The sequence below is a fragment of the Rhinichthys klamathensis genome, unplaced genomic scaffold, assembly GCF_029890125.1.
Source record: "Rhinichthys klamathensis goyatoka isolate OS25496 unplaced genomic scaffold, OSU_Roscu_1.1 h1tg000076l_1, whole genome shotgun sequence".
Classification (NCBI taxonomy): domain Eukaryota; kingdom Metazoa; phylum Chordata; class Actinopteri; order Cypriniformes; family Leuciscidae; genus Rhinichthys; species Rhinichthys klamathensis.
The window spans coordinates 3,166,610-3,194,584 of record NW_026606618.1 but is presented as its reverse complement, the minus strand read 5'-3'; the positions used below and the strand labels follow the sequence as shown (position 1 = coordinate 3,194,584).

General features: G+C 42.0%; 1 protein-coding gene across 2 annotated transcripts; it reads right to left on the bottom strand.

Annotated features, from left to right (window-relative positions):
• Positions 1–92: 92 nt before the first annotated feature.
• On the bottom strand, positions 93–27,975 carry LOC130085267 (chromatin remodeling regulator CECR2). 2 transcript variants are annotated; one of them, XM_056250966.1, is made up of 18 exons: positions 27,696–27,975; positions 13,989–14,083; positions 12,061–12,244; positions 11,810–11,937; positions 9,268–9,342; positions 9,068–9,138; positions 7,280–7,440; positions 5,686–5,769; positions 5,453–5,600; positions 4,716–4,845; positions 4,513–4,550; positions 4,312–4,403; positions 4,104–4,230; positions 3,331–3,689; positions 3,046–3,195; positions 2,211–2,949; positions 298–2,086; positions 93–160 (listed from the first exon to the last, which is right to left on the bottom strand). In XM_056250966.1, exons 1-18 carry the CDS (start codon positions 27,813–27,815, stop codon positions 103–105), a joined length of 4,548 nt encoding a protein of 1,515 aa, XP_056106941.1. In that variant the 5' UTR covers positions 27,816–27,975; the 3' UTR covers positions 93–102. The 2 variants fall into 2 exon arrangements, with proteins under 2 accessions (XP_056106941.1, XP_056106942.1); XM_056250967.1 differs by having other exon boundaries at positions 5,453–5,597.

The following is a 27,975-nucleotide window of genomic DNA, read 5'->3' as shown; positions in this document are numbered from 1 at the left end:
AATCTTTAGTTGTGGCCTCCATTTCCTTGCATATTCCAGGACATAGCAGTGTTGTAGAAGGTGTTAATTTTCCTTGGGTTGCCAAATAAATCTTTTTTTTTTTCATACACCTTGTTTATTGCCTGGGCCATTGGGAGATGGTGTACCCAACATTTGGTGCCTATCAAACAAGAAAAAGAGTTACTAAAGCTAAGTACATTTGATGTGAAGGCATTATAAAGACAAATGTAGATGAATGTGTAAGTGGATCCAGATCAATTTTGTCATAAGATTTGAGAGATAAATGAGATCTCTTACCCAGTGCGAAGTAAGTGTTCTGCAACCACTGCTCTTTGAGAAACCATCATTCCCTGGAACTGCCCTGCAACATTTGGATGCCTGTACATAACCATTCGAGTTTGACCTGGAGAGAAAGGCAGGTGCTGGGGCCTCTGTAAAGCTTCCATCAAATGTGGATGAGGATGCTGTGGTGCAAAATGTGCACTGGGAAAATGCTGGCCAGAATACGGCCCACTTGCCATCATATGGGGTGGATGAGCACCACTTTGCTGCATGCTGGGATGCATGCCACGAGTCCCATATGGGAAACTGGGGTGCAGCTGAGCTGAAGTACGATGCCGGGCTGAAGCATTGTGGCTGTCCAGGTCTAAGATCTCTTTTGGGCTCTCTGAGCGTTCAGAAGGCTCTTCAGTTCTTGCCTGCTTGGCAGGGCTGCCATCCTCCCTATTCTCCAAAGCACTGCTATGAGACCCATCGGGTATAGGACTGGGTGACATTAAGCTCCCACCAGATCCATCCGAGCCATGTGGAGACATGCTGCTGTCCTTGTGTCGTCCATTAAAACTTCCAACGGATGGTGATTGGTAAGAATTGGGGATCATTGGGTGTTGAGACTGGTATGGAGGTCTAGGCCACTCCTCATGTGAAAATCCAGGTCTGCCATGTCGGTGGTGCTGATAGAACTGCTGATGCTGCTGGAACTGAGGATGCATGCTGGGATGGCCCTGAGGATGCTGTGTGGCCATGCGATACTGGTATGGAACACCTTGCTGGTGATATCCAGGATAGTGTGCAGGATTTTGATGAGGGTTATTACCCTGTGATGGAGGTCCCTGGTTTGGGTATGCCTGGTGATTTGATGGGTGTAATGGTCTACCCATCTGTGGGCCAAAGTGTTGGTGTGCTGGCTCACTTACACCATATTGGAGCACAGTGTTGCTCTCTGGACCCTGAGAGTGTGCTGGAGGAGCCTGATTTTGAGGTGCTGGCTCCTGCCTTCCCAGCTGGGTTTGTGACTTTGGACTGAAGGGCTGTTGTTTGTAAAGCCCACTGGGACAATCAGTCATCATGTTAGCATTGCTGCTGTCTTGGGAAGCTTTACTCTCTCCTGATACTTTCCTGTTGGTAGGCTCACAAGGCCTTTGGTCTCCCTGATCAGCCGGAGAGGGCTGAGCAAGTGGATGGGATACAGGGTGGCTAGGAGGTAGAGAGCTGAGGGTTGCAGGCTGGTGAACACCTGGCTGACCCCCCTGAGGAGGAATCTGTGGCATTCCATGAAGAGGTCCTGCCTGTGGACCTCTGACAGATCCGTTGTGTTGTATTTGCTGTGAGCCGTTCTGAAAGTACTGATTAGATGCATTTTGTGGCATCTGTTGTGGAAGATTCTGTAGAATATGTGGAGGTACATTCTGAGACTGACGTTGAGAACCATTCTGAAGAAACTGTGGTGGAACATGTTTATGGATTTGTAGAGAGGGGTTCTGGGGAATTTCATCAGGGGTTTTATGGGTCATTGGCTGAGGACTATTTTGGGGAATCGAAGAATCATCTACAAATTTTTGCATTAGGGAACCTGGTTGGGTTTGAGAATTTGGGTGGTCACCATTGTGGATTTTCTCTGGATTTGACAGTCTATATCTATCTTCATTATGACTGGGACCTTCCGTACTTGGAGTGGTCACAGATGCCGAAGCTGTTCCTAGTGAAGGATGCTCAGATGTTTCTGTTGGATTGGGAAGAGAACGGTTGTCAGCCTTAGTCAGAGCAGTCTCGGTTGACTGTTTATCACCAGATTCTGGACTTGAACCTGTCAGGATATACAATGGTGGTAAATGTGGTTAAAATCATGCAAATGCCATCAATCTTACAATATAATTTTCATCAAATGCAATAGTGTAATGCCAAAATATGGCCAGGAATACCACTCTTACCTTTAGGGGATATGGGAGTGTGCTGGTTGTCTACAACACAATCTCTAGAAGGCATGAGGAGATGGTTTTCAGGTGAAGACAGTGTAGCAGAAACTAAAGTATTACCACTACTTTGTGGGGATGACTGAAAGCTCCCAACATGATGAGATGATGAGGTCGAGAGCTGCTGGAGGGCAATCATCTCTGGACTATCAAGCATGGATGCCAAATGTGGCCTTGAGACCTGAGGGGCCCCTGGTGGTCTTTGGCCAATAGGACCTTGGGAGTTGACAGAGGGCATTCTATATTGACCATTTGTCATTGCATAACCAGTACTGTGTGGAGGACGGATCATGTTGTGATTGTATGGATGTTGGCTAGTTGCACTCTGTTCTTGCATCATAGGTCCACCAGGTGTCGGCTGCCCTTGATGGTTCATGGGTGGCCACATTCTGGGCATGTTTATGCCATGGGGGCCATAAGGAGGATAGGAACTATGCATTGGGACACCTGGGCTGGAGTACCGGTTCCCCACAGGCTGCATGGACTGCCCTTCTGGATATTGGCGTGAAGGGTACATGTTGCCTTCAGATGGAGGGGCACAGAGGCCTCCAGGCTGAAGGGCCATTGGCCTTGGGCCAAGAGAAGGACCATGAGTGGGACCAGGATAGGAATGTTGTTGATGTGGAGCTTGAACTGGCCGGCCATCAGGTCCAACTGGGTATCTGGGACCAAGATGCGGACCATTTATGTGGGAACCCTGATAAAAAAGAAAAACATTATAAACAACCTTCAAGAGGTGATTTTACTAATTTTAAGTGATCAACACTAATACTGCTGATCAAACATAACATACCTGCATGTTGTAGTGAGGTATATGCTGAGTTCCATGGTCCCCCGGTGGCCTGGACATGAGGGGTCTCTGTCCAGGATATGGATACTGGGGATCAATCATCATACGTTGAGCATACATCCCTGGTCCTGAAGGACCTGCAGGTCGTTGAAACTATTTGCAAAAAGAACACCTGTTATGAAGTACTGACAGTAACAAGCGCACAGGGAGAACTTTAGGATAATAATCAAAACTGTTGTTTCAGCTGTAAACAATAAACAAATTTAGAAACCGAGACTGTGGTCTAACCTGTTGAGCAGGATGTAACATGCCAGCCTGTTGCTGTCCTGGGTAGATGTTATGAGGATATGGGGAACCATTGCGGTAGTGTGGGGGAGGGGGTTGTAAAGCGGATTTGAGTATGTCTTGTTGCTGATTGTTTCCCTTGCCACTATAGGACATTTTGCGTTTTTGAACCTGCTCAGTGGCTCTGATCAAGCTCTCGGGACCTGACTGTTTGTGACTTTTGCCCTTTTTCTTATCCTTGCGGTCACGGTCCTCACTGTTCACGTGAAACTCCTCGTCTGTGTCGCCATCCTCAGAAGGGAAATGCTTCAGTAGGGCTCGGTTAAAGCAGCGTTCCAAGGACTCAGCCATTATTGTGTATTCTGAGGAGATACAGACAGGTAAGCATTAGCACACACACATATGATCTCATCTCCCCAAGCAGAGCAAGCACACCAACTAGGTCACAGAACCACAGTTGACCTCTGACCCCACTACCCCCAGGGGAATGCATTCTGATGGATGGATGGCTCCAGGGAGGGGAGCTGTGGGGCTGGAATGTCTCTGTGGCACTGCAGGACCTGGCGCACTGGAGGACAGCTCAATCACTCTCTATTAATCAATGTCAGAGCCTCTCGACATACTTCCACAACTATCATGACTTGCTTTGCTTATCAATTCTTTAACACTGATACACATTCCTACGTTTTGTTGAGTGGATTATTGTTAAACAGTTTCACTTCTGCTTAGATGCCACAAATCTTGGAAACAAAACGGTTCATCTTGATCATATTTACCACTCTCTTCTCCGTTGTATTCCAGACAGTTCTCAAACATAAGCTTTACATCGGCCACAAACTCATCCTTAGCAATGTACTCCCCATCATTCAGCTTTCTCTCAATGGTGGACAGGTCCATTGGAGTCTGACGAAACATTTTTAACAACTTATTGATTTATTCTTTATGAGATCAAATAAATGTATTTATAAAAGCTTGTATACCCACCTGTATGATTTCATGATAGTTGGGGGCATATGACTCATCAACAGGCTCCATGAAGGGCCAGGCATCTTTTTGAGCTTTGAGGGCCTCCAACACTGAAGAGAACCCAGTTTTACATTATTTCAGTGGAACTGCTGCAAGTATTGAATGAGGAAATGAACACTGTGGTTTGACCACAACACAAGCACCATTGTCCAAACGTACCTTTGTAGAGAGCTGTGTAATCGTCATCCATGTCATAACTACAATACAGAAATAGAAGTAACGAATAGCAACAATCACCATAAAACATACACATAAAAGCTTTTACATATTAATTAGAAAGTAAAATTAACATCAAATGTGTTTGGAGACAATTCGCAAGATGGAAAGCTAATACTGAGTTTGAGAGTTAAAACAGTCCTTACAACTCTTTGGTGCGGCGTGCTCGACGAATAGGTGAGTGGGTCTCCAAATTTAGCAGCTCGGGGGGAAGTTCTTTCCCTTGGGAGAGCAACCAGGCCTTCTCCTCTCGCTGCTTCCTCCTACGTGCACGCTCTGAACAACACAAAAACATGTGAATGACAGAATAAGAAAGCCAAGTTTTACACTTATTACCATTAATAGTGCACTTTTTACCTGCCCGCCTGTGCCAATGTAATGAAAAGTTGGCAAACGAAAATCGAAAACGAAAAAGTCGTAATAAGAGCAAATAATCTGGCAGCTTTAGAAGGCACATTTGATCAAAGGGCACAGGCAAGATAAAGGGGAGAAGTGTTTTATGTGCTGACATTAAAAGCCCTGACTGACACACCCTGCTGGGAGGATTAAAAGAGCTTGAGGAAGAAACCACTGGAGAGAACTGCAGGCTCGATCTTCATCCATAATACATTAATGTGCATAGGCCCATCCGCAGCAGCACAATCAAGAGTTAATTAACCCGCTGACAGAGGATATCAGAGCTGGATGATTCTCACGAGGAGTGAGGTTGATCTTTTCCCCTAGCTCAGCTCTTTGTATGATTAAAGCAGCCTTAGGGTAAAAGCACGCCGATTTCAAATCCGCCATGTTGAGACAAGACCATAGAATGTGCTCTACCATCAGTGTGTGTTTGATCATGCTTCTGGGGAAACTTTGGTCGCCGGTTACCTGAAGTGTTACTCACCCTCGACAGCTTTGACTCGCTCCTGTTCTTCTCTGTCCCGTTCTTCCTGAAGCAGTCTCTCTTCTTCTTTCCGTTGTTCAGCGAGAAGGACTTGCCTTTCCAGGTCCTCCTCCTTCTGTTTCTCCACCTCAATTGTGGCTTGTGTCTGCTTCACACACATGCATAAATGAAACTACAGCTTACAGAAAATATACAAACAAGAAATTACTGACACGTTTAAAAAAAAAACATACCCAATTCTCTTTACTGCCATGTTGTTCAGTGTAGCTGTTGTGTTCCTCAGAAGGATTCAGTAGCTTCTGCTTCATCTCTTTCTCCTGGGGAAGAATAACCTTGTCAGTTGTGGTTACACACATATGTGGGTGTCAGGTAGGTCACTTGGGGGATATTGGCCCCTCCCAAATATGCCCTTTGTTTAACCAAAGCAGGAGGCTAAAGAGTGTCATTGCAAAACCAAACAGCCCATGGTGACAAAGGCTCATCAAAACCACCCCCTTTCCCTCTGTATCTCGGTATATTCAGGATCTTCTGCTTTGTCTATTACCCTACAACACTTAGTCCCATGCTAGATGGAGTGTCTGTGGTATCACCACTTAAGAGGTCAAAAAACCTGCAGCGCTCCAGGCCGTCAATCACCATGCTCCAGCTCACCCCAAGGTGAGAGCCTGCCACATGGAGACGGCTAGATGGATTGGCTCTGACAGGGCTGTGTGCATGTGTGAGAGAGAGTGGGTGTAGGGGTTTGATTTGAAGAGGCAGTTGTCCAAGTTAAAACCCGTTGCATCAAGGTTGCGAAAGAAAATATCTGGTTCTTTGCAGATTGATGTACAGGTGTGAAAAATGTGAAGTTGAATAACGTTGGCAGCACTGAAGAAAGATATACATTTTACAGTGAGGGTATGTAATGGTGATTGCTGGAAGAGGGGTAGCTATAGCAACGAGACACTCTAATAGGTCTTAATTAGCCACGGAAATGACATGTCAACACCACTGCAAAATGTGCATACCAACATGCATCTGATATAGGCAGTTCTCACTGGTAAGAAAAAGATCAGGTATCTAAGTTATCTATGTGCATATTCCAATGAAATAACTTTAATCACATTTTTAATCACATCACAAACTGCAGCAGTTATGATTGTCCCTAAGGACAATGGACGCTGCAAGGCTTTCTGAAAATCAAAATCTCATGCCAGTACGACCAGTCATGAATTGCACTCATGCACTGGTATTAAAAATCAGCAGCAAAAGTACCAGGGAATGGATTAATAAATAATAATAATAATAAATATCTTAAGATTAATAATTAAAAAAATTCAATAATAAATATCTTCTAAATATGTGTGCAAATCTTGAAAAGTTTTGATCTTATCTGATTGTATACTTGCCTACTCTTGAGGCTGCCTTGTCAAGTACAACAAATTCAATGCTTCAAAACTGGTTATTAATATTAATGCAAAATAACTTAAATAAAAACACCTGATACAAATTAAGACCAGTGTAAACTCACCTAACTTGTATCAAAAATCATTAAAAAGATAAGAACATTAAGATGTCTTTCAAGCTAACAATTTTTGAATCAGAAATTTAAAAAAATATTATTTAAGAATAATTTAATTTGAAAGAATGTTTTCTGCATTGTAGGAGGGAATTCTCATTGTTCTCAAACATCCTACTAATATTGCCAAAGTAAAATATGTCACCATTGTTTTTTTTCTGGAGATGGCAATCTCTACTGAGATAATAACCTATATCCCAGTTTAATAACATGACTCATCATTACATCACATCACATGCGGTGCAATCAGACGGACTGAAAAGTCTCACCTTGTGTTCAATCATGTTACTAATCTCAGGCAGGAAGTTTTGAGTGATGATGCGGTACAGGTGACGGTCCTGAGAAGAAATTCGGTCCTTGATACTTTCGGCCAGATTGACCCACTGTTCCTCGGAGTCACACATCAGAGACCAGACACCCCGCTCACGCTCTGACAACACATTACACAAACAGCACCTCATTAACAGATATAAAAAATAATCAATATCAAAAGACAATTCATGTTTGGAGACCAGTTAAAAACTTGCACAGGATAGGAATTTTATAATAAAACTAAGCATCAAGATAATAATTTGTCAAAGGCTTCTAATCTAGCTACCAACCACAATTTGAGCTTTGATCTCTTAGGGCCCTTTCACACCTACCTTGTTTGGTCCGGACTTTCGGACTTTTCAGTTTGGTCCGAATCAAAATTACAGGTGTGAAATCCATCACAGACCACGGTCCGGCCCAAACAGATGAAATTTGGTCCGACGAAAAGAGGTAGTCTCGGGCCCCGCCCACACTACTGTGTTTTCGTTTAAAAACGAAGAATTAAAACGAATACGATCTCCGTCCACGCCAGCGTTTTATCTGCGTATTAGAATTGATCTCCGTCCACATTAAAACACGGATCACGTGACCATTCACCAACACTGGGCATGCGCCTGCCGGTGTAAACAGGAAACGGATTGACATGTGATGGGTGGCTGACGAATCAGGGAAGGATACGTCATGACTGATTACACCCAATCATAGAGCCGAGCGTAAGCCTCTGCATCAACGTTTCTAAAGTCCTCCGTTTTGTCCCGTCTTCACTAAAACACCCTCAGGAGATTCAAAACGCAAAACGGAGCTGCAGCGTTTCTAAACTTCTCTGTTTTAGGTCTTCGTTTTTTCCGTTTTAGTCTGGACGGGAGGTGCAAACGTAGCAAAAGGTCTCCGTTTTTAAACGACGGGGCCTCGGTCCGGATCAAACTGAACAAAGGTTTGGTTCGTTTCTAGTGTGAAAGCATTTCTGTATGGTTCGGACTTTCAGACCTTTTACAGGAAGTGCCGGTGGTTCCCGCATAGCCGAAAAAAACAGAAGGTGGCAGGAAAAATGAGCCGTAGTAGCACATGGGGAGAGGAGGAGACGAGGTTTTTAATTGAAGTATGGACTGATGACATAAGAATTCAACTGGAAAAAACGCACAAAAATACAGACACTTTCCAAATATTTTCGGAGAGGATGAGAGAGAGAGGGTATGAGAGGACGGGAGATATGCGTCTGTTCATTCATGTTGTCAAAGTTGTTGTAGTCATTCATGTTGAATTGACAACATGCTGATGTCAGACACACGTCCATTTACAAACCAATCAATGTCAAGATGTAGCCCACATAGATGATGACGACAGGACGCAAGTATGTCACGTAAAGTTCTTTAGTGCGCTCTCATAATTGCAGTGTGAAACCAAACCAAAACTTTCTGAAAGTATAAAATGTATTAAAACGTGAACTTTGGTTCGGACCTTGGAGCGGACTTTCAGGTGTGAAAACGCCCTTAGAAATCTATGTGAAGCCAAGCTGGCATGGTTACTAGCATTTTTCATTTCAACTTATGTCATGAAAGCGCTCCACATTTCATGCTTTTGCTGAAAAAGCATTTCATGAACATTGCAGCAGACATGTATTACAGCCGCCATGGGCACTGTAAGCCACTTACATTGCAGAATAAAAATGAAGGACAAATGGTTCTGCAATGACTCAACATCTTTACACATAAAACCAACCAAAAGCAGCAAAACCTGTTTCTCACCTATTCCAGGTTTAGACTCCCCGACACTTTCATCCTCTTCCTTCACAGAATCCTCCTCGTCCTCCTCCTCCCTGAAACAAACAAGATTAGAGCCTTATCTTTCCAAATAATTCAACTTCAAAGCACCAAACTCTGACTAGTAAGACTAGTAGTAAGTATGTCATACAGTGCATTTAACGGATGTTTAAAGAGGTCCTTACATAGATTCATCAATATCCTCAGACTTCTTTGGTGGCCTCCCTCTTCTCTTCTTCTCTACTTTTTCATAAATGTCACTGTGAAAATAGTACAACTTTTAGCCTTTTTTTGGGCGATTTTTGCCTTTAATATGATAGGAAAGTATAGAGTGGACAGGAAGCAAGGTGGGAGAGAGAGAGAGAGAGTGGGGGGGGGGGGGGGGGGGGGCGATATGATATTTGATATCTCTCAGCCAGCGATATGATATTTACCTCAAAAAATTCTGCGATACAATTACAATTCAGTTCTATATCGATTGGTTTATCGATATTTAGATATTATTTGCCAAGTTTACACAACCAGTTACACTTTTATTAACTTGCAAATGCAACCAAAATATATTACATGAACGTTTAATTAAACTCTTTGAAAATTGCACCCTCTCTCAATTGGGACATTTACAACAGAAGAGTTAATTTGCAAAAAACTTACAAAATTAAAGTTCATTGAAAGTATGTTTTTTATATATTAAAAGTTTGTTTTTTGGCAAAAGCAGTTAAATCCAAATTTTATATTTCAGAGTTAAACAAAACCAAGTAATTGCTATGATACATAAAATACTCGGTTAATCTTTGTAACGTTAATCTCCTCAGCTGACATAGACGCCTGACAAATTTTGTTGTTGTGGTTACACGCAATACAGGGAGCTTTTCCCTCACCACTGTAACATGCTGCTTTAGCAAGGTTCCGTGAAAAAGTTTCAGCTTTCATTTTCCTTTTACGCCCCGAAGAACATATCACGGGTTCATCAAGTTCGTTGAAGTCATTCATCCTCGATCACTTTTAGTCAGCTTTGCTAAAACTCCTCTCAGCTAGCGCGTTTTTTCGAAGTGACTAACACAGCCCTGTCACCTGACCTGAATACTGTGCGCTGATTCGCTAAAACGGACTTATCGGGTTGGGTTCACAAACAACAGGGGTGCTTGTTGGTTTCTGCTGTAACATGAACTCGCGATGCCTTGACAGTGGACAATACTGGCTTTTGTGACAAAACGTGTTTAGGGTTCAGTCAATCTTGTCAGGCGTCTATTTCAACTGAGAAAATTAACGTTATAAAGACACGCCGCCACCGGCAGATAGTATGGCGAGTAAACGAAATACACTCACCTAAAGGATTATTAGGAACACCTGTTCAATTTCTCATTAATGTAATTATCTAATCAACCAATCACATGGCAGTTCCTTCAATGCATTTAGGGGTGTGGTCCTGGTCAAGACAATCTCCTGAACTCCAAACTGAATGTCAGAATGGGAAAGAAAGGTGATTTAAGCAATTTTGAGCGTGGCATGGTTGTTGGTGCCAGACGGGCCGGTCTGAGTATTTCACAATCTGCTCAGTTACTGGGATTTTCACACACAACCATTTCTAGGGTTTACAAAGAATGGTGTGAAAAGGGAAAAACATCCAGTATGCGGCAGTCCTGTGAGCGAAAATGCCTTGTTGATGCTAGAGGTCTGAGGAGAATGGGCCGACTGATTCAAGCTGATAGAAGAGCAACTTTGACTGAAATAACCACTTGTTACAACCGAGGTATGCAGCAAAGCATTTGTGAAGCCACAACACGCACAACCTTGAGGCGGATGGGCTACAACAGCAGAAGACCCCACCAGGTACCACTCATCTCCACTACAAATAGGAAAAAGAGGCTACAATTTGCAAGAGCTCACCAAAATTGGACAGTTGAAGACTGGAAATATGTTGCCTGGTCTGATGAGTCTCGATTTCTGTTGAGACATTCAGATGGTAGAGTCAGAATTTGGCGTAAACAGAATGAGAACATGGATCCATCATGCCTTGTTACCACTGTGCAGGCTGGTGGTGGTGGTGTAATGGTGTGGGGGATGTTTTCTTGGCACACTTTAGGCCCCTTAGTACCAATTGGGCATCGTTTAAATGCCACGGCCTACCTGAGCATTGTTTCTGACCATGTCCATCCCTTTATGGCCACCATGTACCCATCCTCTGATGGCTACTTCCAGCAGGATAATGCACCATGTCACAAAGCTCGAATCATTTCAAATTGGTTTCTTGGACATGACAATGAGTTCACTGTACTAATGGCCCCCACAGTCACCAGATCTCAACCCAATAGAGCATCTTTGGGATGTGGTGGAACGGGAGCTTCGTGCCCTGGATGTGCATCCCACAAATCTCCATCAACTGCAAGATGCTATCCTATCAATATGGGCCAACATTTCTAAAGAATGCTTTCAGCACCTTGTTGAATCAATGCCACGTAGAATTAAGGCAGTTCTAAAGGCGAAAGGGGGTCACCATATTAGTATGGTGTTCCTAATAATCCTTTAGGTGAGTGTACATAGATGGACGTTACGTGAGGATGTGGAGAGTGTCAAAATAAAGGTACTGTATATCGATATTTTACGTGTGGCATTGATGTATCGTATCATTAGACGTTTGATCGATGCATCGATCCATATCGATGTATTGTTACACCCCTAGCATGTAAGGGTATGTTCATATGTATGTAGAAATGCTCTCCATACCTGTATTGTGGAGACATCCCTTCGACTGGCTCCTCTTTGTAGAGCCGTGTACCGTAAAAGTACCAATAGAGGGCCCCGTTCCCATCCTGGCCCAGAGGCTCAACACGCAAACTGTCTGCATCCAGGCCCTGCAAAACCCATGATCTCTATTAGACTCTTCTGTTATGGTGAGGATTAAACAAACAAACATGTTTTGTTTTTTTAATGAAAAAAAAAAAGTGTGCTATGACACATGAAAACAAGGTTGCTACCTTGAGCCTGTCGAAGACATCAGCAGCATCAAGACGATAGTCACAGAGTCTGTGCAAAAGCTCCACCTGTGTGCGGGGTGGTAGCTCCTCAAATAGGCGCTCCTTCAGTGGATTAGGCTTCCCTTCTTCCAGTTCCCAGCGGTAATTGATGATGTCTTCCAGATAACTGTTAAAGGACTGAATCCTAAAAAGAAAAAGATCGGAATATCACTAAACAATTTGCAAATAAAGCAGCGGTTCCATCCCATTCCATCGGGGGTTAAGTCACATGTGACTAATGATTAAGTCACTTGACTTGAGGCAAAGTCACATGACTTTGATGCACATCTAGGTCCTTATTCAGAAAAGGGTTTTCTATCGTATTTTACGTGCATTACTTCCATCTGAATTATTTAAGTTTTTTGAAAATTCACGTTTCCATCCAGCTTTTATTTTATCCCAAAATGTGCATATAGAAACTATTAAACTGACCTGTGACAACAGGAAAATCAATGCACAAAATCTTACACTTGTCCACTAAGGTGTCAAGTACCATTAAGCAAAACACACAAAAGCAAAGCAAACTCAAACAATCTTGTTTGCGGCAGATCGGGTCTTCCACCTTGATTTTAAGTTAGGATAATTCACTTGATAAATTATTCATATGATTTAAGTTCTACAACTGCCTTTTTTGTGATGAAAAAAAGTTAGTTCCGGGTGGGGTCAATTCGATCAACCCAACACCCAGTTCCTGGTACTAATGCGTAGGGCAAGGGTGAGCCTTAGGACAACAAGAGAGAAGGTAGAGAGCAAAATAGGATAGAAAGAATAGGCTTATCTTGAGAAAGCAGAATGATCTCTCTCACAGCTGCAGGCCCCCTGCCATTCCATCTTTCTCTGCCTCTCTCTCTCATCCGTAACACTCCCTCCCCCATTCTGCTGGAGCGTTTAGCACATGTAGAATGAAAAGGGCACTTCTGTGAAAGGCCAGTGCCCCGCGGCCTCCCCCTGGATGCCAGTTGCTGTCGAATCCAATAAAACCCAGCGTCCTGCTAACGGCCTGCCGGAGTATGCGAAAGGGATCATTCTTGCCTACCCAGTCATCGACCGGACTCCTTTTTGCTGCTGATGAGGCACCGCTATGGAAGGGAGCTCCCTTTAGGGGCTAGTCATTCATCACAGTACTGACTCTCACAATAACTCACACTCTTTAGTGGGATGGGGCCCATGGCCCCTTGACCTACTACTGCTGCAGGTAACCTAGCTCCATGAGTACAGCGCTACTACAGTCAACTGGTTGCATGCAGATTGGAGATGGAGTCTGAGTCAGACACAGGATGTGGGTTGGGCAATACCATGCATAAGATCCTTCAAGAGCACAGAGTAGGGTTGCAAAAACACCCCAGACAGTACAGTATTATGAGTATTTACGGTTCAATACAAGTTAAGTTCCATCGACAACATTTGCTGCATAATGTTGATTACAAAAAATAGACTCATCCATTTTCTTTATGTTGTCATGGCAACAAAGTTGTGAAATTGGATATTGCAAAATTGGACATTCAATTTTATCATACTAAAATCATGTTAACACTCATATTGTTTACATCTGCCTCTACTACTGGAACTGAGTATTATTAACATTTACAGATTCACTTCCACTGTAAGTGCCTAACTGTAACCCAGATGTTTGCTTTTTTAAAGAAAACGAGTGGCAAGTGGAAATACATTTTTATGGTAATCAAAATTATACCATAAACATATACATAATTGTTGATTGAGCTTACATTTTATTTAAAATGTAACTATCCTAGATTTGTTTTCTTTTTCATTAATCTGTTTACTCAGATGTACGTCATAATATGGAAGAAAAGATCTGTCGCTACTTCAGTTACATCACAACTTTAAGGTACAATAGGAACAGGAAATACTGATGGTGATGCACTTACGTGATGTCGCTGCGTTGATAACATCCTTTCAGCAGGGAGCAAAGGAGGTCTGAGAGGAAGTCTTGGTCTTGTTTCAGTAGTGCTTGCTCAAGTTCCTATAAAAAAAGAACAGCAGGGAGGGAAGGTTAGCCATTACAGCAGGACTGAGTTTAACTAGCAGCTGCTTTTACAAACTTATTAAACGATATTGGCCTAAACAGCCTAGCTTGACATTTTTATACCACTCTTTCGCTGATGAGAAAATGTTGTGCCGAACTAACACCACATAACGTGGGGCGCTCACAGTAGTAACAGATTTATGAATTTCATATAGTAGTTTGACATTCAGCAAAACAGTGTAACCTCATGTTACAAAACTCTTTAGGGGTACTTAAGATTAAAGTAAGGGATGCAATAACAGATCCTGTTTGACCGCCTTCTTAGGTTGTCATTAGGCATTACGACTGAAACCAGAGTAAGACTAATTGTTGTTTTAAGGAACTGCCTGTAAAGCAATGTCATTCAACCATGGTCAGTCCAGGAACCAACCTGACGAACTTCCTTTGTTTGCAAGAGCCACATTTTAAAAACACCCAGTGTGCACTGAAATGTTGAGTGAATGTGGTATCAACTTAATTTGATCTTTTATTTACACTATAAGATCATACCACTACAATGCATTTTCTAACTCCTCTGGACTTGGATAAATGTTCCCAATCCTGTATAAACGTGTTTCAATCCTCATACAGGAAAGAAAGCAAAGAGATATGTTAATGAGATTTAGCCTAAGGTTAATTCTGATTGGTTAATCAACATGTAGAGTAGTGGCATGTCACAGTATGCATGTTTAAGTACATTTCCATGTGCACTTATAATCAAGCTACAGCAGGTTTTGGATATGTGAGCTACAGTCCTCATCTGTCTGTCCAAGCATGCATAACACAAAGCATAATCAAATATTTAAAAGTATTAAATGCACCTTGTGCATGAACCGTCTTTTATAGCAAGCACACCCACAGAGGCCAACTGTAACACATTAACGTGTATACTAAACTGAAGTGAACTAAAGTGTTAACGGACCAAGGCGTTCAAATTGTGACAACCTTTTATTTTAGTTGAACTAAAAGCAATTTTTCATTCATCACCCATCCATCTCAATTTTAAAAAGGCCCCAAGCAAAGTCAAACTTTTAAAGTCCAAATAAACGTACTTCATGATGTGCTTGTTGAGTACTAAGTGCTAAAAGTTGAATACTAAGAATGTCACAGTTTGAATGGCTTTGTCAATAAAGCAAAAAAGCAAACTGATGTATTACATCATAACATCTGGAGGCTTAGCCTAGTCATGAAAGATCTGAGCAACACCACTGTAGACTTAATCCCTTCGAGGGGCAATCCATGAGCTATTACCATCATGACTTTGGGCAAAACAATTCACCCCATGTTGCTCTAGATGTATTTTCCCTGTAGGTGTACTGCAAGTTGCTCTGGGTGAAAGTGTCAGCTTAATGACAATTCAAAGCAAATTAGACATCTGAACAGGCTATGAAAACATCAGGTAAAACCAATACGGGAAGCAATAAGTCACTGTCAAGATGAATTAACAGTGGAGTACTACAAGAGTACAGAAACATGGTTGGTAACCAACTGACTTTAAAAACCTATTGGATATAAAGTCCTGGTAAAGTCTGGTCATCTTTATGGTAAAGATGATAAAGTCCTTAGACGTGCACTAAAAACACACCAAAACATTCTCCAGGTTCTCGATAAAGCTTCTAGGAACAAGATGGAACTGAGATTTAACCTTGACCCCTGTCTTCTTTCATTGTGTTGCAGCTATTGAGGGTTTATGAAGCGGCAGTAAGTGGGACTGCAAACTCCAGCCTACTGAAAGGAACTAAGCGACAGCATGAGCCCACAGCCACAGCTAGGACTAGACTGACCCAGCACAACCTGACCCAGCATGCACTGCTCTCTCTTCAGGATGCCCAATGTCACTAAGAAAGAGGGAGGGGGAGCTTGAGAAATGTAAATGGCCAGTGCTCCATCACCGGTCCATCTCAAGGAGTTTAGCGACTACGGTTGCTTTCTTTAACAAGGACACAGCGAGCCACTCGGTCCCTCAGGCAACGGGGAGCACTTTTCAGCTACCGTATAAAATATCCTCCCCCTTTACCCTTTCAGAGCGGAGTGACACAACAAAATTAACTCAAGGGCGAGAGAGGCAGCCCATCCATTCATCGTGAGATTCACTCAAGCTGCAGATTGCCGTTTCTCTCGAGAGAAATGGTGGAGAGAATGGGGTCATGGAAGGTCAGCTCACACACCTCCTAGCTGTAGAGAGGAAACCAGGAGCCCAGTGTCAGCAGCAAGAGGAAAAACAGGATGAGACATGCTTGTGCTTAAGGTGAAAAAAACAAAACACTGTCCTTAGATTGTTCTCTAGGGGAAAAAATGGCGGTGGTGTTGCTTAACATGCTGAATTCATTAGGCTTTTTTGGCTTGATTGTTGAAGCAATTTAAAAGCTATTGATTATCCCCTCCAGGTACTCAAAGAGTCTAAAGTGTCTGTGAAACTCCTTATTGAAGGAGACAGTCTGTTTGGGCAGGAAGTCCAGAGGGGAAATGGATTCACCGTAACAAAAAGGGTTATCGCCTGGAAAAATTTGGTAACTCTTCATGTCTTCATCTATTTATATCCATCTCTTCACAACTCACTCACATTCTGAGTGTTTGGGTCTGCCAGGAACATCCAGGATTGCCTTCAAGTGATGGGCCACTCTGGCCTTCCGCACGACCCTCAGAACCTCCGTTACACCCACAAAACTTTCTGGTCCCTTGACAGTTAGAGGACCAGAGTGGGCACATCTATCAGTGCAGCCTCGACTTTGATCACACTTCAAACCTGAGGCCGGCTACGGGGATTAACAAAACCCCACTTCGCTTTTGAAGTGCCATTCAGTGGCTCAGATGGCAGAGAAGGGGAATTAATGTTGTGCGTGTCCTTTCCACCACAAAGTCTCCTTTAACAGCTCCCTGAAGATATCAGACCTCAATCTTCTGTCTTAACCAACTAGCAAAACAGGTATGGTAAGTGCACAGTACAGTTTGGCAAAAAACAAAGTGATTGTATTAGATGAGTCATTAGGAGTAACATTTTCAGTCAAGTCCAAGGTTACAGTGACAGTTCACCCAACAATGAAAATTCTATCATTTGCTCACGCTGTATGATATTTTAAAGAATGTTTTGACTGTTTTTGTCCAAAACAACATTGGCCCTATTGACTTTCATTGTATGGACAGAAAAAAAATAGGCTTCAAAATATCTTTTGTGTACCACCGATGAAAAAAACAGACATGTTTGGAACAATATAAATGAGTAAATTATGATAATTCAAATTTTTTGGTTAACTACTCCTTTAATAGTTCATCAAATAATTCTTCAATGTGGCTGTCGTTGTAGGTCACATGACATTAAGTTTCAGTCGGCAACCTATGGCACGGGACAATCAGTGGTACGTGACATTAGCTAGAAAAGAGGTGTATGTACTGTATATAATTTGAACAAAGTTCCTCTAAATTGTTAGTACATTTTGGAGTAATCATTCCTCATGGTCACACACACATTTTAACCAGCGCTAGCGCAGATCCGACAAACCATACGTGTGAGCAGAGGTGCGAGCTTCTGTGATTATCCCTCCGCATGCCATAAGGTTGCTGACTGCCGAGATATAAAATTAAAACGTTAGACTATATATATTTTATCAGTCTCAGAGCTAATTCACTGAATGTCACTGATAAAGTTATGTATCTGTCAAGACAGAGCTTTGGCAAAACTGAGCCGCCCTCTGTATCAGTCCCTGGTGCACACCAGAAACTCTCTAAAGATGCATACAAGCAATTAACAGCTCTTGTTAGTTAAGGGAGTAACAGGCAGACAGTGAACGTTCATCTATCTGTATAACGTGCTCTCCACTCCCTGAACTGTATCTCCTGATGCCACACTTTTTAACCTACATAACAGCACAGCAACATTATGAAAAGAAACTTTACTAACCTAATTGTGGATCTTCCAATAACTGAAACTTTCTTATAAAGTGTTTGCAGCAGTGCTTCAGATTCCGCTGAGCAGCACTGGACTGGCAGTTGAGGATAACGTATAATGGAGAGATACAATCCAGATAAGGTATTGTTACTCTCTTCCCAAGAACTTAACCATGCATAAAGTAACTCTCTTTAAGTCACCAGTGGAAAAACGGCCTCGTTACCACCTATTCTTTCAAGGCATTCAGACCTCTTCTGCTGCTGGCAACTAACAACAAACTCTTGCTTGTATATACTTGTGTACTGTATGTTCATTCTTTGTTCGTCCTTGTCGTTCGTTCATCTTCGCTATATTTTTCGTGAAGCTTTATTTTGCTTCGCTTCTGCTATGATAAAGAGACATCCCCTTTCGCATTGTGTGTTCATTCATTTTGGGGGTGAAGCAATGAATATATATACGGTATATATATATTATATATATATAATTTTTTTTTTTTTTTTACATTTTTGGGTTTAATTCCAATAATATTTTGGTCATATCACTACCCACCAGTCAGTGCAATTTTGGAAAGGGTCAAGAGCAGGGCAGGCTATCCGACGGCCACCCATCTCAATGTCAGGGCCAGGTGCAACAGGTGGCCATGGATGGGTGGCCAGACACATCTAGGGTTTGGGATCACTGCACAGGCAACTGAATGGGGATCATTAACTCCCCTAACAACAGCCTCCCCATTCTCAAGTCTCTTGCGTGGCCTCCACTTGGTGGTCTTTTTGCCAATATCTTGAACAGGATATTGTCCAACAACACCACCAGGTGCAATATTAATGTGCTTATGACCATTAACAAGACTAGTTTGCCAGGGAAAGTAAAACAAAACTGAGCATTAGGGCTGCGTGCCTTACCACATACATAATCACACATAATACAGCACCAAAAAGTCTTATCATTAAATGAAGAGCACACTGTTGTGTTTGTTAACCAAACAGATGCTTGCACAAACTCAAACTTGCTGCTTTTACCATCAGTGACAAATATTATTGCAAAAATAACTTCTCGTTACTTAAACGTGAGTTTGAGAGAATGTTGCACAGCAATGCTTTCTGGTTATGAAAGTATTCCTGGTAAACAAAGGCCAACAGCTTAAACTCACTATAATACCATGCCTTGGCAGTAAAGCTAACTTAAAACCATAATGATTAAGAAACTGCCTCAAACTTATAAACATGAACATCAATATCATCCTAAAATAAAAGTTGAAGCATTTCTTTGATCATTAAGGTATATTTCTCTAAAATAAATAGTTTAACTTAAATCAGAAGACCAATTTCTTAACATAACTTTTAAAATGAATATTTAACAATCAAGGGATGGGGAATTCATTTGAAAAACAACATTAAAAATGATTTTCCTTCTGAAAATACCACTCAATAGAAAATTTGTTTTCATTAGAGACTACAGAAAAGACTCAAAGGCTTAAACTCTAAACAGTGCCACAATATTCAGATAAAATATTTCTCCTTGTAGACCTAAACACATAATTTGAGCTAATTGCAGCTAATTTGAAACTTCAAAGTCATGTCGATGCTTATGCTTCCAAGTCGAGTCTGAATTTAAGTGTGACTTGAGACTTTTAGACCCAAATGTATCCAAAAAACAGACTGATCTCATGAAATGGCGTATGTATGACACGCCAATTCGTATTTCCATTTTTGGCGTGCTATCAACACGCATAATCGCTTTTCAGCGTGTTTATCAACGCCTTTGACTTAACGTTATATTACTGTATTATGTATATATAAATATATGACCTACCCCAACCCCGTCCCTAAACCTACCCGTCACTGGGGTTAATACCATTTATTAGTCTTCTCCTACCATCCTAGGAAAATAAATATCGTTCCACAGATGTAGATATAGATTTTGCTTCGTTTCGCTTGGACATTTAACGGCGTACACATACACGCGGAATCACTCGGACATTTAATGGCGTAGACATACACGCAAAAGATTTCGGCGTGGACATACACGCGGATAGCTCAAAATGCGTATAGATAACACGCCACTTGACTTGAAAGTGGCGTGTATGTTTACGCAAAGTCATGATGTCATGTTGCAAAAAAGGTATTAATTAAGCTGCATTTACTAACTAGTTTTAAGCAAAGCATGTAGTAGTAGGCTAATGCTCAATATTACACAGGCTTGATTGTTTATAGCATTGAAAGGCCAATTTCAGAGTTCAGGGTGACTTGGTCTGAACAAGAGGTCAGAGCAAACTGACATTATCTATTTTTAACATCGGGAGCACAACCAGGAAACATTACTATAAGCATAACAGACAAGACAACCATGGCTTCTCTCCAAACAACTGTTCCCAAGAGCAGATGAGTGGGTCTAGCTGGGCCATTGTTACAAACTCGCCTATCAAAGCACATTGACACCCCCCAGCACACCCCTCCAAAACACACACACACACGCTTTACACGTACACACACTCTCCGCCACCTCCGCTGTAGGCTGAGTGTCCCTCACGTCTCATGCACGCAGCCTCCCCCACCATCCAACTCTATCCTGTGGAGTGACATTCCCACTGGAGCCCCTATCACTGCCACCCCCACCTACTCAACTGTCTGCGGGGAGAGCAATCCCAGATGACACACTAAACATCAGATTTCCCATCATGCACTTACAAGCTCCCAGCAGGTTCTTGCATCATGCTGCCACGAGCAAAAAACAGCACGTCGCTCAGAGGAACACCTGACAGTCACACTCTAAGCGGGTTAACACAAACCCGACAAACTAGGATCACAATGGGGGCTTCGATTTCATCCCAGACGAAACACAAACAAGCAACGGCGTGTGTGGAGCGGCAGCCTCAAACTGGAGACAGACACTGGGAGCCATGGGGCGCTGCAACAATAGAGCAGCCTGAAACAAACACCACAGAGAACAAACCCCTTCACCCGTACCCCATGTGGAACCATCTGATACATTTACTTCTGCCCTCACCTGTCAATCAGAGGTGGGGGAGGGGGTTAGTGATCACAATGTGGATGGATACGGTGGTTAAGACAGACTTGGGAAGTACCAGATGTGTTGTGTACATATGATGGATTCACTGTTGCATAAGGGTCATTATTTAACACACAAAGAATGCAAAGTTAATGCAAAACTTGACGCCTTGATGTTGGCTGGTTGCTCTGCAGTAGCTAAATAAGCTTGTTTTTTTTTATGCATCCGAACACGTAGGCTTTCAAAGTACACTCCATTTGATAGCGCAATGTACTCTAAAAAGTTGCCTATTACTGGCCAATCATCAATATGATACGAAATATTGTCCATCCATGCTTTACACCTCTCCTACGCTGGGACAGCATTTTCTTCCACTGAAATCTGAGACATTTGATAAAGCGGTCTAGAATTGCATATTTTGGAAAATGATGACATTAGTGTAGACTAGAGTTCAAATGTTTGGGGTCATTAGGATTTTTTTTTTTTTTAAGGAGTCTCAAGCTCACCAAGGCATTTATTTGATCAAAAACAGTACTTCAATTTAAAGGTGCTCTACGTAACTTTTAGCGGCCTCTAGTGGTGATGTTTCAGATTGCAACCAAATTTTACAAGAGCGCTCGTGCTCGAACTCATAGACAATACCGTCTATTACGCAAATATCTCGGCGAATACTTGACGGATTCGGCGAGCACCGAGCTCGTTGGGACCATCTAGTCAAGCTGAAAAGAACCATATAAGTTCCATAGTTTTTGGTGGTGTTTTCGCGGAGATATTAGCAGAAAACCATCGGGCGCGCTGCAAAATTGCGGACGCCGGTGACGTCACGATCTCAGAAGAAAATCGCTCGTATCTCTGGAACGCAAAGACCCAGAGAGCTCAAATTCGGGGGAGGCGCTCCCAGGGGAACCCTTGCCCGAACGCTAGAGTGGCGGGCCTCGGGGATGCCCCCTACCGGATCGCCGTTCGCTGGGACCCCCGATTTCGAACGGCTATAACTCGGGGAGCCGGGCGAGTTGGACCTCGGGGGTGGGCTCGTTCGAAAGGCCCCGTCCAGCACTACGAACGATTAAAGTCTTGGGAATATTGATCAAAGATTGACTGAGATATATGCCGAAAAACGTGCGCCTTTAACCGGACGTAACTCCCTGACCGTCTACAATAGACTGTTTATAAGGAGAGAGGCTCGGGAGCGCGCATGCACGTCACATCCGTTGGATTTCGCGGTAAATCCGACCCGGAGACTTCACATAGAAATAGGAATACTGGCCTTCAGAGGTAATAGCAAAACTCGACAAGTGGATCATTTTATTGTGTGATTACAACCCCTTCACACACAGGCAATAAAAAAAGGATTCATTTTAGTAGAAAAGTTACATAGAGCACCTTTAAAAGAACTTGCTTTCTATTTTAAAAATGTAATTTATTCCTGTGATGCCAAAGCTGAATTTTCTGCATCATTACTCCAGTCTTCATTGTCACATGATCCTTCAGAAATCATTCTGATATGCTGATTTGGCTGTGATGGACTGGCCAACTGTCCAGTTTGTTCCTCCACCTGTGGCCCGAGACACTGGGATTGGCTCCAGCATCCCTGTGACTCTAAAAAAGGACAAAGCGGTTTGGAGAATGGATGGATAGATGGATGTTGATTAGGTGTTTTCTATTTTCTATTGTGCTGCTAATATTTTTTAACTACATTTTTCTTTCAGAATACTTTGATGAATAGAAAGTTAAAAAGAACAGCATTTATTTGAAATTTAAATATTTTGTAACATTAAACAAGTCTTTATAGACACTATCAATTTAATGCATTCTTGCTGAATAAAAGAAAAGACCCCAAACATTTGAACGGTAGTGTATGATGAGTTGTCGCTGATCACATGATTTGAATGCTTAGAGAGATCATGTCACAAACAGTATGGCCTTGCCACGCTATAGTAATTAATGAAAAGAAATAATGTCGAGAATATGTGAAGGTCTTTTCTCATCTGGTTGACTGGAGCAGATTAGGCATAAGTTAGAATCTCTAGAATGAAGGTGGGTGAGAGTGGTTATTGTCAAGCTGCAGCATCTGGGGTCTGAAACAAGGCCTGCTGACCCGTCAGTTATTGATGGTGCAAATCCCACAGTCAGAGCTCACTTCCTCCTCCTCAAAACCACAGGAGCTCTTCCAAGGGTGAGCCCCTCGCACATCAAAGCTGCTAATTCAACACAGGCTTCACAGATACGCACATGCAAGCGCATACACGCTCACGGCCATCCTTCACAATCGGCACCCGGTGTTGGAGGAAAACGAGAGAGCACCACAGATCCTCCTGACACAAATCCATTTTCCTCATCTTAATCCATTTGTTTTTCAAAACAAGAGCTTGTCGCCAGCTCCTGCTCCACCAGGCCCCATTGAGATTAAATCTCCCTTTACAATCAAGCAGTGCAAGGCCCTAAAGAAAAGGTGCCCCAGATGAACACCAGCACCCAGTTACGACCATCTCAGCACTCCGGGGGGAGAGGCAAAGAAAGCCACCATCTGTGATTTAGTCATGCTCATGCCAGGGCCAATGACGGAGCAGCAGTGAGTGAGAAGGAACGTGAATGAGGCTCTATTCAACACCGGCAGAACACACAACCCCAAGATGGGTGGAGGAAAGAGCATAAGGGGGCACTTGTACCCAAGGATGAAGGTGTGATAAAGATGATGAAAGGGAGAAGTCCACGATAATCCGCTGGGAAAATTCTGTCATGAAAGATCATGGATGAGACAAACAGCTGTCAGGGAACATGTGGATGGATGTGCTACGTCAGAGCTTGACAAAGGCTTAATGAGCTCTTGCACAATAGCCTCTGTGATCTCCGACAGAGACAAGCGTTAATTAGGGGTGCATCAGTCGTCTGAATTATAAACTCGCTCAGTCACTGATTCTCATTACAAAAGAAATGGAGAAACAACTAGTAAACCTGTGTGAAAGGAATCTGGTCGCAAGAGCATTATAAAATATATTTAAATAGAAAACAGTTATTTTAAATGAATAAAACAATATTACTGTTTTTACTGTATTTTGAAATAAATTCAGCCTATTTGAGAATGAGAGACTTTCAAAATGTCAAAACACTAAAAAAAATATTATCGACCCAGGCCAAAACTTTTGAACAGTACTGCAAACATGAAGAACAAGTACACAAATTGGCATGTGATTTAGGAGAAATGGAAATGGCTGCAGATTTACCAAAAGGATCATATGTTCCCTCCCAGAGTCAATTATTACACAATTAAAAAGTGTGAGTGAGTGATGGTCAGTTCTCTATAACAGATGAAGTTTGAGCAATTAGTAATGAGCTTGTCTTTCTCCAGATGCCCACATTGCTGACTTTGCCCACCAAACATAATCAATTCATAAACTAAATTAAGTCCCACTCTCATCTTCTGCTGCGGCAAACGCTTGGACCAAACGCCCACAGATCAATTCTCCATCTCCACTCACTCTCCAGGCACCACCAAATTGATAATGAAGACATATGAAAAAAGACAAGCAACAAAACACCAACTCTGCGTGGAGTCAGCAGGCTCGGTCCTCTGGATGTGTTTGTGTGTGAGGGGTGAGGGGGGACGTCCTGAAGGACTCTGTCTCTCTCGGCTCTTGGAGGCGGTGGGATTTCAGGGCTCGTTTCACAGCCACACTGCCAGGAAATCAAGCGTGCTTCACACAGACAAAGAGCACTGAGAGAGCCCAAGCGAATAAGGCCTCTTCCTGCCGAGCCCTTCTCTCATCTAGGGCAGAGATATGGAGCGCGACTGTGAAATGTAACCAAGGAACAATGTGCAAGGAGCCGTTTTGTCAGCATGCCAAGAAGAATCTTCATTGTCGGCCCCCGGAACGGATCCTGAGAAGAAAAGGAGCTGGCCAACACCTTTTACTTCATACTGGATCATTGCCTTTGTAATATCCACTGTGTTCAACACACAAAGCTTGTGCTCTGAGTGTGACAATAATGATCAAATTCAATCTTTCAGTGGTTTTCAGTCTTAAGGCAAAAAAACATTAAAATATTTGACAAAACAAGATTCTTGACTAGATTCTTTGCCAATTTTATAAAATAAAATACTTTTGTTCAAGGTATATCACTGTTCATTAAATGAATGAAAATCCGACTTCTGAACAAATACTCAACAGGTGAGATTGTTATGGTCTTTGTGACAAAGATCAGGTGTACTAGAATGTCAACGTGCAAAGTCATTTAAAACAAACAGCCATACGGCCACCTTATAAAGTAGGCTTTCTCCCACGTAAAAGACATTGTATCCTCTTACAGACGGATTTGCGTTCTATTTACCGAACTATCCACCTGCTTTTTTTAGACACAGCCCGGCATGAGGCTCACAAGGGCTGAAAAAAAACAGGTGAGGTACAAGAAAACGTCAATGCAACACCACATCAAGGATCGTCTTTGAGCGAGTTGCTGGAAAATCTGCTTTGATGACATTCCCATCAACATGTTTTGAATGGCTCACGCAAATGAGATAGTTTGACAGAAATCCAAAGATGCCAACTGGATGCAAAAAAAACAAAAGCTCAATTCATCATTTTTTTTGCACTAGTTGTACCTGAATTGAACCTGAATTGAATTGAACATAAAATTGCAAAGTTCTTAAATTACAACGCCAAAATATGTTCAACCTACTTATTTACTTTTACGGCAATGCAAAGACAAGAGACTGACTCTTTTACCATGTTCAACAGCCACTTCAACACTAATAAGCATTAGGACAATTCAGCTTAAGGCAAAGATAATAATAGAAGACTGGCGCAATGTGACGGATGACTTAAAAAACGTCTCAATCACTAGATTAAAGCAACCGATTGGATTATTCACAGTCCCATTCACGCGCGGCTGCAAAGTTACCAGGATACTGAAGTGGGACTGAGAGCTTTTGTGTTGAATGACCTTGGACACCTACGTTGAATGCAATTAGGATGCGAGGAGGAATCGTGAAACTGGTCAATGACTTGATTCTGACACAGTCTCACACCCTCTGAATGTAAATCCTTTGACACTGCATTGACACACGCTGCCTGAATCTGTGATCACCAAACTAGACACAGTACACAAATGCAGGAAGCTCAGTTTGCAATAGTGCTGCAAAAAAATCAAAAATGACCAAAAAAAAAAAAGACATCCAAGTTACCAATTAGAGACCGATAACCGGTTAGGCAGATATTATTATAGATATTTTACATTCACACTTTTCAATTGAATTGATACTGACACTCATATACTGATAAATAGCATCATTGGTCACTGAAAAATAGAACCCAAAAACGGTATTAAAAAGTAAAGTATCTTATTTAAAATTCTTGTTTGAATAATAGCCTAAACTTTTTAAATAGCCATTCATTCTCAAGCAAAAAATCTGTTCAGATCACAATAAAAACAAATCTGCATAAAATTATCTTTATGATTAACAACAACAGCAGCATGATTATTATTAGTAATTATAATCGTTGTTGTTATAATGAAAACCTTAACATATTGTTTAATTGCTGATTTGGTCATTTTGAGTCAAATAAAACACAAATAATACAATTAAAAGTAGTTTCTGCATAATAATCTGTCATAAGGCAATATCAGTCCATCTCTAGTATGAAATTCCTATTTGATCACGCCAGTTATAACTTTTCTGGGAAGCAGCACGCGGTGATCAGCAGATCAAACCCCTCATGCCATAACAAAGCCAGTGGCCAGCACGTTTCACACATGTGGGGGTCGAGAAGGACTGATGCCTGTGACAAATACACACGATCTGTACTGTTTCCAAATGTAAATTAAAGGAGGTGATGATAAAAATGGGGGTGACTCAACTACTCCATTAAGGTTTCTGGGTTATATTCATATTGGTAACGTTAGATCAACGCGAGACTAATTTTACAGCATCATTGTTAAGAAATTGAATCAATAACAAACAAAACAGACAGACAGTAGGAAACAATGGCCAAGTCGAAGGCAGCCTGTGATCCAACAATAAACTTGTAACCCAACAATCATGAACTTGGCTTGAGTTTATAATGACTAACGTTAAGATGAAACAAAACAAGCCCAGGTGATCGAGATAATCAAGTCACTGGAAAGTTTATGCGTAACGTTAAATCTATTCGACGCCACTTAAATGTGAGAATGAAAACCGGTCTTACGAGAATGAACAAGAGACTTTAAACTTAAAACAACGCACGACTTAACGCTAAAATTCAGCGCGGATATTAACAGAAATATCGCAGCGTTTATATTAGCAATTGGTTTAACTTAAACAAGGCAGAACAAAGTCTAACCTTACTATATAACCCAACTCACAAACCAATAACGCGGTTTATAAACAAAGACAAAACACTAACGTTACTAACCACTGAAAAAACAAGAATTTTAAAGCTTGTATGGGAGAAATCAGTCAACGCGTCCAGTCAGTGACGGTTTAATTCTGTTATTATATAAACCAAACTAAATAACTGACTTTATTCTACCAACGTCACTATCAGAGACTTGCGTTGACGTCCTATTAGCAGTAACTAACTTATAACGTGAATGGTTAAAGTGAGCGTTTGCTAGGCAAACAAAGTCAGACTGCTGGGAACATGGTCAACTTGAGTTGGTTTTGTTTAGTGAATTCATACAGGTATGGTCATTTACCTCGATTTCAAAGTCTGGTAAACTGAACGCCGTCCTGAAGAGAGAGCAGAAGTGCGCTATGGCGGGGACTTCCCACCAAGACTGGATCTCCTCCACAGAAGTTATACATCCCTGGGACATCTTTCTGTTATCCTACGAGTGTCTCACATTAAAAAGAGTGGCTTAGACGAATCCGCCCAAGGTGTTCCTCACATAGAACTTGTTTAACTGAACAGTAAAACTTGTTGTCCTTGCGGTGCAGCAGCCATTGCGACTCGTAGAGTTGTACAATCTGTTTCAA

What these genes read in the sequence shown, in the direction of transcription:
- LOC130085267 (XM_056250966.1), bottom strand. Translation starts at nt 27,815, where the DNA reads ATGTCCCAGGGATGTATAACTTCTGTGGAGGAGATCCAGTCTTGGTGG. An exon ending in TATCAACGCAGCGACATCAC is followed by an intron (nt 12,245 to 13,988) that starts GTAAGTGCATCA and finishes TTTTCTTTTTAG; the next exon opens with GATTCAGTCCTTTAACAGTT. An exon ending in CACTCCCATATCCCCTAAAG is followed by an intron (nt 2,087 to 2,210) that starts GTAAGAGTGGTA and finishes ATATCCTGACAG; the next exon opens with GTTCAAGTCCAGAATCTGGT.